The 15,742-nt window shown below is 41.1% G+C and overlaps 1 protein-coding gene across 2 annotated transcripts in view; it reads left to right on the top strand.

Moving 5' to 3' along the window:
- The window catches only part of LOC126927025 (uncharacterized), a 97,555-nt gene extending 92,759 nt beyond the window's left edge, over nucleotides 1-4,796 (top strand). For both annotated transcript variants that reach the window (XM_050743304.1, XM_050743305.1), the window contains exon 2: nucleotides 1,495-4,796. In XM_050743304.1, the coding sequence (XP_050599261.1) occupies nucleotides 1,672-3,339 (1,668 nt within the window). In that variant the 5' untranslated portion in view covers nucleotides 1,495-1,671 and the 3' untranslated portion in view covers nucleotides 3,340-4,796. The remainder of the gene's footprint in view (nucleotides 1-1,494) is intronic.
- Nucleotides 4,797-15,742: the final 10,946 nt, after the last annotated feature.

The following is a 15,742-nucleotide window of genomic DNA, read 5'->3' as shown; positions in this document are numbered from 1 at the left end:
GATCGTAGCTATAGACGAGGGAGAGATCGCGCGCGGCATTGAACTAGCGGAAGGATACGAAAAACTACAACGCCGAATAACTAAACAATTGATCAATATACGACGAAGTACGCCGTCACAATCGACAAGCGGCGCATCAACCGCCGGTCGCGTGTCTGCTTCGCTTAAACTACCGGAGGTTCGGATACCTACATTTGATGGCGCCCTCGAGGATTGGCAGTCATTTTACGATTCCTTCTCGTCAACGATAGATCAAAATGAACATTTAGCACCAGTTCAGAAATTTTATCATCTCCGATCAGCCCTGATTGGATGGGCCGCGCGAAGCATACAGTCATTAGCCATCACCGAGTCAAATTACGCAATCGCCATTGACGTTCTTAAGGAAAAATTCGACTGCCACCGTCAAATCTGCATGCGACAACACGAATTATGGAATTGTCATGTCTTCAAAGCGAAGTCGCCCAAAGAACGCCTGGAAATCGCTAAAAGGGCGTCGCTCTGTACCAATTGTTTAGGCAAGGAACACGCTCTTACTCAATGCTCCGCGGGGTCATGTCGCATCTGTAGACAGCGACACCACACGTATCTGCATCAAGACCATGGGCATAGCAAACCACGAACACGTGTCAACCGAACATCGAGCGGTCGATCTTCGCCTAGTTCACCGACCCCGCATTCCTCACATCGTTCGAGACGCACATCCTCGTCTCCCCGATCGTCTCCCCGAGCATCGCCCCAAGCGTCTCGCCGAGCGTCTCCCCGAACGTCTCCGCGAACATCTCCGAAACGCGAATCTCGGTTATCGCGAACGGCGGCATCGGGATCGACTATATCGTCCAGTCCTAAACGACAAGGAAAACAATGACAGCATCAGACGACTGTGTTAGGGACCGAACCACAGAAAACGGACTCATTGACCTCGCCTCCTTTTGAACCATTGCAGCACGACTTGTTAGTCACAGCGCAGGTCAACATCTTGAACAATGAAATTCAACCATTTCGTTGTAGAGCTCTGCTAGACACCGGCTCTAGCATGAACTTTATCACCGAAAGGCTCGCTAACTCATTAAAACTCAACCAACGGAAATGTTCGGTCCCAATCGGAACACTCAACACGTTATCGAAGATCTCGAAACGCTACATCACGGCCATGATCACCTCCATTGACGGCACATACGAACGCAACTTGACGTTTCTAATCATACCGACTATCGCGTCTTGGGTCCCAAATCAACCCGTAGATCGCTGAATATACAGATACCTAGGAATCTCCAATTAGCCGATCCAAGATTCCATAGACCTGCTCCGATCGAAATATTGTTGAGCGCCGGACCAACACTAGCATCACTCTGTGTCGGCCAACTTGATATCAGTCAAGCAAACGGGCCCGACTTGCGTCTGCAAAAAACGCGATTCGGATGGGTCATCGGGGGGAGCCCAACCTCGCAATCATTAGCATACGCATTTCACGCCTTCACGACGGCTTTACAGGCGGACCTCGCCCGTTTTTGGGAAATCGACGAGGGACCGCCCACCGCACGAATTTCGGAAGCGGAACGACAGTGCGAGGAGCACTTTCGAAATCACGTTCAACGCACCAACGAAGGGCGATACGTTGTCGCTCTCCCATTCAACGAAACAACTCCTCCGCTTGGATCCTCGAAAGCCATGGCAATGAAGCGACTCACTTCCCTTTGCCGTCGATTCCAACGAGACAAACAATTCGAAGCCGACTATCACGCCGTAATAGAAGAATACTTGGAATTAGGACATATGACGAAGATTACCACGGACCACTGCACGGACGACGGATATTTTCTGCCACATCACGGCGTGATCAAAGAATCCAGTCGGACTACAAAACTCCGAGTTGTGTTTGACGGATCTGCACCAACAACCACCGGAGTTTCATTAAACGACGTACTTCATACGGGACCGAAACTACAAGACGACATATTTCTTATCCTTTTAAGATTTCGTTCTCATCAGTACGTCATTACAGGCGATGTCGAAAAGATGTATCGACAATTTCTTGTGCGTCCAGTGGATCGGAAATTCCAACAAATTTTGTGGCGCAACTCTGATGGAGAAGTTGACACCTATCAACTTAACACAGTGACATTCGGGCTATCAGCGGCCCCCTATCTAGCCATTCGGTGCCTGAAACAACGGGCAGACGACGAGGGACATCGATACCCACGAGCAGCGATGGTCTTACAGCGAGACTTCTACGTCGACGATGTTCTCACAGGAGCTGATACAAAGGACGAGGCACTATCACTGAGAACGGAGCACATAGAATTGCTTAAACTAGCCGGCTTAAACATTCGAAAATGGGCAGCGAACGACCGGGAACTGCTACGAGGACTTTCCGAGCAGGACATAAACGATAAGCTGCTACTAGGCGAATCGCAAACTTTCAAAACTCTGGGTGTTGTTTGGAATTCCTTTGACTATTCGATCCTATATTCCGTCAAAATCAATCCTACCACCTCTCGAATTACGAAGAGAACAGTCAGCTCCGAAATTGCCAAGATCTACGACCCTCTTGGATTACTGGCATCAGTGATCGTTCGCGCTAAAATGTTGCTCCAACGACTTTGGACTTTAAAAATTGACTGGGACGAATCTCTTCCGGCTGACGTACACACAGAATGGAGCAAATATTATTCACAGCTACCTTTGCTAAATAACGTGAAGTTTCCACGTAAAACTATAATCAAGACTGCAGCGGAAATTGAATTACACGGATTCTGCGACGCCAGCGAAAGGGCGTATGGGGCATGCGTCTACCTTCGCACCATCACTCCGGAGGGTCATGCCTGGACACGACTCCTCACTGCAAGGTCAAAGGTGGCTCCACTCAAATCACAAACCATTCCAAGGCTGGAACTGAGTGGAGCACTTCTTCTCACATCATTGGCCACTACAGTCCTTCAAGCGTTACCAAGCAACATTTCTCGGACCGTTTACTGGACTGATTCTACAATCGTTCTACATTGGATTAATACATCACCCCATACGCTGAAAGCCTTCGTCGCGAATCGTGTGACAGAGATTCAACAGAAAACTCACACCTCCGATTGGCGCCACATTCCCACTACCGAAAACCCTGCAGATCTCATATCGCGAGGCCAATCACCCGAAGACTTCTTGCGATCAACCATTTGGCAACATGGACCGGAATGGCTCCAACAACCTGAAAAATACTGGCCGACGTGGAACCCGGTACCATTAGCTGAAATACCAGAGCAGAAGAAGGCAACATGTCTGTCCGTGACTCCGCCTGACCACAGTCTACTGGACTGGAGAGATTTTCTTCTTGGCCCAAGCTGATAAGAATTGCCGCTCGTTGCTTCCGATGGAGACAAAAACAGGATCGGGGGGGACCTCTAACCACACATGATTTAACCAATGCGCATAACAAATTGGTCAAATTGTTACAGCTCTGCTATTTTCCAGATGAAATACGTACTCTCCGAACAGATCGAAATTCTGCAGTGAAGGGGAAGGTGCAACGACTCAATCCATTTCTGGACAAGGACGAGATATTGCGAGTCGGAGGCCGACTCAGTCACTCACCAATGCCCTTCACTCAGAAACACCCAATCATTCTACCCAAATCCTCAGTTACAGCACACATTATCGAGCATGAACACCTCCTAAATCTCCACTCCGGAACTCAAGCTACCTTATATGCCTTAAGGAGATCTTATTGGCCTATCGACGGCCGTAGTCAAGTTTGGAGCACGCTGAAGAAGTGCGTATGTTGCTGCCGAGCCAATCCACCTCCAGTGGATTACGTACTGGGCGACCTTCCAGCTGCACGGATAACGGAATCTCGTCCATTTACCAACGTCGGAATTGATTATTGCGGACCGTTCTACATCAAGGAACGAAAGGATCGCAACCGACGCAAAATCAAGGTATATGTAGCAATCTTCGTATGTCTTGCAGTTAAAGCAGTCCACCTCGAGCTGGTCACCGATCTCACTAGCGAGGCCTTCATTGCTGCTCGGCGAAGATTCATCGCTCGCCGAGGATTCTGTGTAACAATTTATTCTGACAACGGTGCCAACTTCGTTGGCGCCAACAACGAATTACGAGAGCTCCGAAACCTCCTGCAGTCCGACGATCATAAGGTAAAGGTTCACTCCTTTTTAGCCGATCGACGGATCGAATGGCACTTCATTCCTCCCAACTCACCTCACTTTGGCGGGTTGTGGGAGGCTGCGGTGAAGTCCTTCAAACGACATCTCAGACGTGTCGCAGGTAACGAGCTCTTAACATTCGAAAACTTGAACACACTGATCATTGAAATCGAGTCTATCTTCGACTCCCGTCCTCTGACTCCAATATCATCTGACCCAAACGATCTTCTTGTCCTTACTCCCGGTCACTTCCTCATCGGAGATGCATTAACAAGCTTTCGAGAACGAGATTTCCGGGACACTCCATCCAATCGTCTCTCCAGCTGGCAACACATTCAAAGGGTCAAACAACATTTCTGGCGCCGCTGGCATCGAGAGTACCTGAACGAGCTAAACATCCGAAACAAATGGAGCAAGGGCAGTCACGACATCCGAGAAGGCACCGTAGTAGTCCTCAGGGAGGATAACGTACCATCCATGCAATGGCCTTTGGGCCGCGTGATCAAGGTCCATCCAGGAGTCGACGGAATCATACGGACCGCTACCGTGCAGACGGCAACAACTACCCTGGATCGTGGCGTCAAAAGACTGGTCCCCTTACCCATTCACCCAGATCCAGACGAGTCCGACCACCCACACGGAGCGAAGGAGATTCGTCAGCGACGCACCTGACTCCACACCATATCATTTGATCGGTACCCTCTCAACGGGGGGAGGATGTTACGCCACGAGGCTTAACACAGGCTGTATTTTCTAACCGTCACTCGCGGCCCTACAATGTCTCAGTCAGATCGTCTTATCTGACCGCCGGATCATATACAATGTATCGACGAGCGCATAGCTATCGCCAAGCAGCGAGTTCTCGAAACGTCGAATTTGGTCCGTTACGTTTTCCACGCAAGAACAGACATACGTGATCATAGGCGCGAACGGTGGCGTGACCTAAGTATAGTGGGGGTCGTCTTAAAGATGAGACAAAGAAATCATCTAAAGTCGATCAGTTCCTTGTGACGCGTCGAACGTTACACATTGAATCGAATCTAACACATAACGTCTGTCTCAAGCTGTTGCTTGTGCGATAGGTCTCGTTATAAGCAAACCGCTAAACAAACCTTGACTGTTATCTTTTTCGTTTATAATTGTTGATCTTTGACTGAACTTGTTGTTTCGTTATTTTTATTAAACTTTTATCAACCAACCCAGTATAGTTGTTCGTATACACTCAAACCTAACCACCTCTATTCTGGTAATAGAAATAGAGGATCAATCAGTTAGTGGCGTCGATTGTTTAATAGTAACGAGAATTTATGACTCTCGTTGACGCGTTATCCAGCGTTCGCGTCTCTCCGCGAACGGTTGAAACACACTATGTTTCATGAATTTATTTGCTAACGGTATTGAAACAAATAACAAGCAGAGGACGAACTATCCGTGAACTGTTTTGCCAACGAGTACGCTTCCAATATTTTCTGTTTGAGAAAACACACTTGTTGCTGTTGCAACTCCAAATATTTTTACAGCCGACGTTTTTGCCATGAATCATCGGCTAACACATAAAATAGAGAAAAGCCATAGTTGATTGTAATGGAAATTTAGAAAACCTGAAACTCGATATAGAAGGGAAAAATAAAGGAAAGGAAGGGAGAGATAATTGGAAGCTTGGGGCCAGGTTTAATTCACTGAAACCGGGCTGCTTGTGTCATCACAAAACAGAATTGCCAGTACGTCATTTCTGTGCTCCCGTCCTCGTATAAACGGTTTCACTCGTTAAGAAAAAACTCGTTAAAAAAAAATAGGCGGTGAAGAGAGAAAAAAGCAGACAGAGAGCGCTTTTAAAAAGCTGACGAAGCGTGTGTCACGTAAAATAAAAGAAAATTTAAAAGAAAGAAGAAAACTTTATTTTTCCTTCGTTTATACACTTATAAGACACTTCTGAGCTCTAGCCGTGACCGTACGAGACTGAGTCTCTTACAATCTTTTTACTTTCGGTGACATCTGTTCCCTCATTATCCCCACTACCCTGTAGGCGTACGTGACCGTTGCTACGCTTCTAGAACATTTTGTGGAAGGACCGTTAGTCCATAAATGAATCCACAGGTACTCCGGCAATATACATTGTCGCCAAGGTCGCCATGTGTTTCCCTCATCGGTCCATCGGGTTCGAAGTATGCCAACCGGGACACCATCCTGCCCGCGGTGTGTGTGTGTGTGTCCTGGTCTCTGATGTGATTTACGTTACACGTGCGTTGCCACAACGAGACACACGGTGCTATTTGTCGTTTTAAATTGCGCCGCAACTTGTTTTTGAGATCTTTGCTAGAGACACGTGAAAACACGTTGGAAGTATATTTCTTGTTTTTGTGGAATTTAGCTGGAAAATGAAAAATAACGTAAAACATGTACTTACGACTTACAGGGTAATTGAATGTATACACTGTAATAACCAGCGATTTAAGGCTTTAAAAGATCGAAAGAAAAGAAAAGAAAAGAAGAAAGATAATATGTTGTGGCAGTCTAACTCGATCTAAGGAAATAGAGAGGGAGGGGGGGGCAAAGCTTGTTAATCTGGAAAGAATACAAGCATCAGTTTCAAGCACTTACAGGGAATCAAGCGAGCTTGTTAAGGTCGTAAGTTGGACAATTATCCCGTGTTAGGTTCAATCAGCTTAGTCCTACACAAAACTGATCCAATCATGCGAAAACAAATGTATTCTGATTTTTGTCGCAGATATTTCTGGTCTACGCACTCCAGTGCCCGCACAACTCATATTGAAACGCCTGATTTTCCCATATTCTACAGCGATAACATTACCTGATTTTTTACAACCATGAAGGACTCGAAAATACTTGCAATCTTCATCTGTTTGCAAATTATTTTCGTCACTTTCGTCCCGTCAGGGGCTGGTAAGTTGATACTGATTAATTATACCATCGAAATTCTATATAATGGCTACAAAAAATATTTGCATCATCACCCTCATTTCCTAATGAAGCGCGTTTTTTTACCAAGTTTTATATTTCATTTCATAGTATCAAATCTCTGTAGTTACACGAAAGTATTAAATGATAGGAAACTTGATATACACGAATTTAATTAATTAATAAGTTACCGTTAATTAATAAGTACACCGTTAACGCTTGCATGCTGGTCGTTAAAACACATGCTGCGCGAATAGGGTACACAGCGATTCATTTAACTCGCCTTGAATTAGTTTTAGAAAGACAAACATGGACAGGGATAATTTTTGTCACGAGCCGTTTAATTTATTCGTTCATTAGAACGAATTAATTTACACCTGCTGAGATCGCGATTGATGTGACAAATTCGAAATCTTGTTACATATAAATATTTTTAAACAACCACGTCGTAAGCTTTGTATATTTTTGAATCGCAACGAAACTGTTCAGAGAAATGCTGAAATTATTAATTAGAAAAGGAGATTTCTACGGATCGTTGTAAAAGTGTCAGGGAAAATATTCGTGAAACAGTTACGTTGTTACAAGTTCTACAAGAAGAAATATTGAAAATCACGTTCCACTTATTCAGTTGCGCGTGTAAAAGGTATCTTGCGTTCGCGCAAAAAATCTCTGAAGGATACATGCTTTATAATAATTGGAGTGTCGAAGTTGTTACGCGGATCGGCGTACACGTACCTTTTAATGAAACTAGGTTACCCATTCGTTATTCGTTCCTAATTTTCAGCTTCACGATTTTTACGCAATAAAATTTTATACACCTGTTCGGTTTATAAATGATTCAATTCAAATTTAACAGAATTAAAGTTGAAATAATCATTTGTACTTCATTAAAAGGTTCTTTCAGCATCTCGTTTTAATATTTTTATTGGTAATATTTTGTTGATCGTTATATATAAATGGAGTTTTTCAAAGGAGAGACATTTTAAGGTAGGAAATGGACATACATTTATAATAAGAATTCAGAAGAAAGAATATTTCATACAGAAAGAAATATTCCGTATGTATAAATAACTACGCTCTGAATTTTATATGTATCGGATATTCCTTCTGGTTAATGTATCTGATGTTTTTTCACGCGAGATAGCGTATATTTGCATCTATATGTCTCTTCGTTTCTCAGTAGTAAAACTTAGCATTCCTGCGGCTGATAAGTAGTTACGCACTGACAACGAGAAACATAAAATGAGTAAGAAGCATGAGACATTCTATAAGAAAAATATAGTTGTTTTTATCTTTCATTGCATATTCGTCAGAATATTGTTAATAAATATTTAAGTTAAGATTTCAGTTGAAATAAATACATAGGATTAGACATTTATTTATATATGTATCTATGAACGCATTTGACATAAAATTTTGATAACGACTAAAATTATATATTCTGATATTAAATTAATTTAATGAGAATAAAAAACTAATTTTTTTAAACAAGATTTTGTATAAAGTTATATTTATTAGGAAAAGTTCGTTCATCCCTTTATAATATGATAGGATTAGACTCATAGCTGTGTAAATCATTTCATGGAATAGTATATGTGTGCGTGTGTGTTCTAAGTTTTTACTATAAAAATGCTAAATGTACTAGGAGACGTTTTTAAAAATTCATACATTTTTCTTCATCAAACATATCAATCGTTATATTGAAAAGTTAATTATCTTTTATTTGTTTCGAGCTGCACATTGATTGAGACATTCGTGTTGGTTATAATTGCGAATTTAACGCAACGAAGTTGTTTGAATCCCTTGCAAGCATGTAAATATATCTTCGAATTAATTGGTCAATTACTTGAGGTTGGAATTGAAAGAAAGGGAAAGGTGGAGGAGAAGTCTTGCGTTTGAATGCGGGACGCTTTTAAAGCCCACAGTTCGCTGAAATTGCCAGAGAATTCAATTAAATGGCAAATTAAACCATTGAACTGAATCTGTTTCCAATCGCGAGCTTAGAAATTCTATCCTTTGAATTTTTATATCAGTCAACTTTCTTTTTGTACGTACGGTAACGAATATAATTCATGAATTAATGAAGTATGTAATTGGATGAAAGTTCTTCTTCCTGGATTCAGTTTAGACTAAGAAAAATTATATAATAACGAAATTATCAACTTAAAATTGATAGAGTGTGATAGTTTTTTTTTTTTTTTTTTTTTTTTTTTTTTGCGTGAGGAGGGGAAAATGCTGTTACGCATACCCAGTGATCCGCATCACTGGGTTATGTGGGACTCGGGCGGATGTTGTTGCCATACCCACTAAAAACCCCTCCTCCTTTTTCCTTTACTTTGAGGACAGACAACCCCGGTAAAACCTGTCGGCAGTCATCAGGGTTGTCCTTTCATGCCCCGTTGTATCTTCTTCTTCAGGCAGTTATTCTGTATATTCTGTATTGCTCTCGTCATCTTCTCAGCTAGTTCAGAATACTGGGCTGATCTCCTTCTGTGGTTCTTTGTTGTCTTGTATCTCTGCCTTCACTGCTCCGCGTAGTTGTTGTTGCTCTCGTTCTCCTCTTTGCTTCCTTCAAGGCCTTCGCTGTCACCCTCCTGTGAGACATGTCGGTCTTGCGAAATTGCCTGAATTTATCTCAGCTCTCGTTCTTGGCGGTCACCGTGGCGATCAGATTGTCCACGTCTATGTTCTCGCCAAGAGCGTTCTCCAGCTCAATCCTTCTGTACGTTCGCTTCGGGCACGTGAAGAGGGCGTGCTCTGCATCGTCGTTAGGGTCTCCACAGTCGAGACAGTTGCTGTCGCTGCACTTGCCAATCCTCTTTCTATAGACACCGAAACTCCTGTAGAGGTGGCCGTGTGTGCGTTATATATTTATTGGACGTGCGTGATAGCTGTGGTAGTTGGGCCTGGTCCGCTGTAATTGTCACTGGGGGCTGTAGATGTCGCTGCCGTCGTCCGACACTAGTTAGTGTCGAGTGCCGCCACGCTCCCATGCCCGGTTAACAGCTGCATGCTGTGATGATCGATGTCCATCTTCTTTTTGGTAAATAGCAGCGCACTCGGTATTAATTTCCTTGCGCCTCCAGTTCCCCCTTCAGCTCGTTGCCGTCATCCGCGCCGATCTTGGTCTTATGGATCTTGTTCCATTCGTAAGTCTCTCCGAGCATCTTTATCTTTATGTAGATCGGGAGATTTCCGGTCAACACGCAAAGTGCCGCGTGAGAGACGGTACGATATGCCGTCGTTGTTATGCACAGGGCCGTTCGTTGTGCCCGTTTCAGCTTCTTCCTGTTCTTATCGGTATTCGCTAAGCTAATTCTTCTTTCTGAACCCATACTGCCTCCGATGGAACGGGTCCGTTCCGATGCATCTCTCGATGATCTTCTTAAAGCATTTTTCCCAGATCTTGCTCATGGCTGGGAGTATGCTTATCGGCCGGTACGCGTTAGGGAGACTGGGATCCTTTCCCGGCTTCCTTAGCAGTATTACTCTGGCCGTCTTCCAGCAGTCTGGTTCCAGCTTGCTTCCAGCTCCTGCTTCCAGCAGTCCAGGAGTCTTCCATCGACTCCTGCAGCCTTCTTGGTGTTCATTCTTCCGGCGGCATCGACGACATCGCCTTCGCCGATGACGACGCTGAAGCTGATGTCTCCTTCTTCTTCGGTCTCTGCCTCTTCGCGGCCCTCGTAATGGGAGGGTCCGTGTCCCATGGTGAATAGCCTCTGTAGGACTGCTTCCACCATGTCGATCGGCATGTCGTTGGTTGGTTTCTTGCTTTTGCATCTCTTCATGACTGTGCGATAGGGTTTGCCTTCTTGCTTTTCTGTATGGATGGAAACGCGTTCGAAAAGTAGAACGGAGTAATTAGCGATGCACGATCCCAGGCTGGTGAATATTTTTCCATCGGGAAAAGTCAGGTCGAGCGATACAAGATTTATATGCTCGTTCTGCCAGTTATTTCAACGTCTGTTACGCGATAGAAAATGAACATAAATGAATAATAAATGTATTACAGCCATAAAGATTGCTTGATGTACGCCACCGTTTTTCCCCTACTTCTCCGATACAATTTTCCTTTTTTTTTCTTTGCCAAACACTTTACTAATCGGTACGTATTCGAATTATCCTCAATTATTCTCGGTTGTTTCCGTTTCCTTTGGATTTACATAAGTACTCGTTTGATGTACGTGCAGAGTGAGATAATAACTATTAACAGCTATAAAATAAGAAGCGAAAATACGTTGAAACTCGACTTCTAGATTCGCGAGACTTTGCAGAGCTTCGAAACTCTCGTGTTTCAAACCTAATAAAAAGTTGTAGAGGGAGAATTACATTGCGAGATCTGTTAAGGAAAATCGTATCGTTGTAATAGGATTATTTCAGCGAGGGAAATTCCGTGTTGCGTGTAACGCGTTGCAAAGCCATGAGCTTTCTTTCGGGTTAATATACATAATCGCCTTATCGAACTTTCCATCTAAACCGTTGCGCTCACACGTGAATTTTGCATTTCAATCTTCTTACTTGCAGTCCAGTCCAGTTTAGTGTGACTAAGCTAAATGTTTCAGCCCTTCCAGGTAGAATATGTTTTATAGAGAGACGTACAACTCTATGAAGGGGAGATCAATAAATTGGGTTATCTTTAAATCACTGACAATTATTTCATCGACACGATTTCACCGACAGCGAATCCACCGGCAATGTCTATCAAAGTTTATGTACCGATACACCGAGTGAAATCACCCACAATCATTTCACCAATATTCTCCTTTGTCGATAATTATCATGTTTGCCACTACATGTTATCGTTGATTATATGTCTTTATTTACACATTCGTTTACGCGCATAACGAGATAAACGAAGAAACGAAAATGATATGTTGTCATGATGTATTGTTAAATTACTAATTAACACGAGTTATATATCTACCTACATGAAAGCTTCTAAATATCAATTATAATTCATGAAAGCACACAAGCTATTTTGCTATACACAAATGGAATTATAAGGAAATGTTACGTGCTAATGATTTAACGAAATTTATTCTTCTGTACATTTGACATTTCTGTATTATTACTTGTGTACTTTCTGCTCTTGTTTACGTCATCGGAAGTAAAATTACGTTAAGCGAATCAGCTAATCTATTTGAGCGATTCAATGGCTCGGTCTTCTCTTATGCGACTACCAAGTAGAAGATAAGTTCTTGGTTATATAACATTTTATAACATCCAAATTAACTTTTTTTTTTCTTTTTCTTTTTCTTTCTCTTTTTCTTTTGTTCCCCTTTTTCTATTTCTTTTTTTTCCTTTCTTTTTTTCTTTTTTTTCCCTTTATCTTTTTCTTTTTTTTTCCTTTCTCTTTTTCTTTTTTTTTCCTTTTTCTTTTTCTTTTTTTTTTTACGTGGAGGACACCAAGCCACTTTTGAGGGGGGGGGGACGTGGCGTGGTAGTGAACATCCAAATTAACTGGGGCACTAATTAGCTGAAGCTTCTAGTCAAACCAGGTATCAGTCTTTGTACGCAAAGGCATTCATTACAATCGTTTATAGTTTGAAGAAACACCGTTACAAATTCGTGATATAAGAGAAAGCGATTCAAAGCTCGGATTCATTTGTTGGAACGACGCCGTGGGCAAAAGTAGATAATGGAAAACTTTCTTCCAAGACCAATTGATAGCGCTGACGTAATTAAAATGTGACGATATTGCCAGCGACGTTTCTCCAAATAGACGACTAACTTATTTACGAATTGCCGCAACACGATTGCCGCTGGTGATACGGTTAGTAATCACTTTATTGAATTTTCGCTTGACGTGACATCGTCGAGTTCCTAGAGAGATTCTTCTCCCTTGTAAAACTATGTTTCTGCAACGACTGTATTTGTTGAATTACCGTTCGTGAACAAGTCCTTCTCTTTATTACGTGTAATAGATTCTTCTTTTGAAGTTTTAAATTACATTGGTAATTTTCTATAATTTATTACTCGAATATGGTAATTTTTTCTTAAAAAGTTTGCTTTTTCTACAATTATTTTACTACAAAACCCATCAAAAACATGATGTATGTATATATACCCTCAAATATTATCGGTTTATTCTCAAGCTATAGTTCAATTTCGGAAATTGCCAATTAAAATCATAAAAAAAACACAGAAAGTTCGTTAAAATATGCGATTTTCCCATCAAGATATAGAATTTATTCGAGTAATATAGATTACAGTAGCGATGGTGACGGCAACGATGAATGGACTGATTCTTCGTGCGAAAATAAATTGGAAGCGCAGAACGATGCATTGTTTCAGGGAATATCGATTTTCAAGCATGGTTTTAAAGTACGTGTGCGCGTGACTAGGTTTGTTAATTAATGCCGCTCCCAGGTTTTCAATATATAAATGTGACACCTACATATCTTTAAGCTTAAAACAATTGGACTAACAATTTCATTAAATTTAAATCAATATTTATCTTTTTAAACGCAACAATATTTTTAATGACAACTTCACGTGTAAATCAAGTGCATACATATTCGATCGTTCTTGAAAACCTGATTCTCTGCGAAGAGAAAAAATCCTTGAATAAAGATTTGATCTACGTTTTATATGCTACGTTTTACATCCACCTCTTTTCAGATATACCCCTCTATTTAAAATCATAGATCGTCACACTCTATAGGTATTTCCCTGAAAAGGTTAAAGTCGTTTTGTATAAAAGCCAATTCAAAGGGGAAGGAAATTCTGCGAAAAATTCTTTCAGATTTCCCTATGTTTGAGCTCGAATCAAAGCAATCCTGTATAATAGGATAGGATGATAGGATGATTCTGTATTATTCCTTGTGTACTTTCTGTTCCTGTTATTTACAATAGGATGATTATGCGTTTAACTTCTCATAGAATCTCTCTGATTCCGTATGATATCGTCAGTGTTTTTGAAATATGTTATTGATGTCGTAACGTCAACCGTTTCCAGTGCAAATTCAATTTCGAATCGCAATTTCCATGTTTGCGTGGCAAAAGCGTAAAATCGATAACGCACGCAAACATGTCTTCTTTGCTAATGGCGTACTATAAATATAAATATTTGAATAAATATTGCGAATTTCATATTGCTAAAAGATTTATACTATTCGTTCGTAAATAATCGTCGGATCTATATTTAAGTGGAAACTGCTGCATTAGATCTCTTTTCTTACTTAAAATTATTTGGATTGGTAACTTGGATGTAGCATGTAATTTATTCTTCCTTTATAAATAGTGTACAGAAGATACCAATTCAAAGAAATGGAAGGAAAGTCTAAAAGCAAAGAAAATCTACAGGAAGATAAAACGTTCGAGCCTTGCCAGGCTATATAAGATGCTAAATAATTTCATTTTGACAATGGTCCTACATCCTACTATGCATAAATTTAATATTAATATCAGCAGGTTTCATGCCAAGTATTACATCTAACGTATAACCACAAGCCCTGGTTTTAAATGCCTTATAGTAACACCGAAAAGATTATTCAGTTGGATGTCTGACTCAACATCAATATTTTACTTAGAAGATAATACGTCGAGAGCATGTTGGTGGATGGAATGGGAGATGAATGAAGGCTTACTTCTGTAAAATACGTAAAATGGTAGTCGGAATGAATTTTGGCGCTTGGGGACAGAAAAAGAGCTGACTGACACTGTCATACACCTGAATTTATAAAATTTTGAAAATCGATGTAACCTTTGAACTTTATCGTATTCTGTTTCATAGCACAAATTATTCTTCCCGAAATGTACGTTTAGTGTTATAATATATTTGACCAACGGTTCTCAAATACTAGTTTTGCAAAAGCAATGGTGGAATTGGAGCAATTCTTTCTTCTTTCATTCTTTGAATGACCTGGATTTTCGAGTAGTCTAGTGACGATTGATCCGTACAATTAATCGATTTCTTTTTATTACACAAGTGCAAGAAATTCCGCTTTGAACGCAGATGTTGCAACATCGAATGCCTGAACCCCACAGAAGATCCGACCGCATTTAATGTCACTACCGTCGATGATTCACCCAGAAATGGTTCACTTCAGAACCATAGTCCCATATCTGGAAGCGTCAATCACTATGTGTCACATAGTCATATGTGGATGCTGAGCTTATTGATGGTAATTGTAATATTTTAATTTTTTTTATTCTATATTTTCGACTTCTTTTTTCGAGTAGAATCACCAATTTTCCGCTTGTACTATCAATTACCAACCAGCCCGTATGACAAAATTCTATTTTAAACACAAAACTCGCCATGAGTGGCTATTTTGTTTACGAAATTAAACGAATTTAATAAATGAAATGGCAAGGAAGGAACTACAAGTGACCGTCAAACTATTTTTATGCTTGAAAAGTAATTCGCGAAGTAATATAAAATAATACTACTGATTTGTGTCTCTTTCAGAACTTTTTCTTAATCTCTTGTTTTTTCCCTTCAAATTTATTATTTATTATTTATTCGGTGTCACGAAAACCGATTAAATATTGTCAGTTCTCGTTCAATTGTCACTTCAAAGTTGTTAGTTCAAAGGTTCTCATACATCATAAAGCAAGGGACCAAATCTTTAACTTATTACAAATTAAACCTTTTATTGTAATTACGAAAATTATGAAAGTCCCAAGCGAAACAAGTAGGGAACATGAACTGCTCAACGAACCAA

The sequence above is a fragment of the Bombus affinis genome, unplaced genomic scaffold (genome assembly GCF_024516045.1).
Source record: "Bombus affinis isolate iyBomAffi1 unplaced genomic scaffold, iyBomAffi1.2 ctg00000070.1, whole genome shotgun sequence".
In the NCBI taxonomy this organism is placed as follows: Eukaryota; Metazoa; Arthropoda; class Insecta; order Hymenoptera; family Apidae; genus Bombus; species Bombus affinis.
This window is presented reverse-complemented; position numbering and strand designations above follow the sequence as displayed.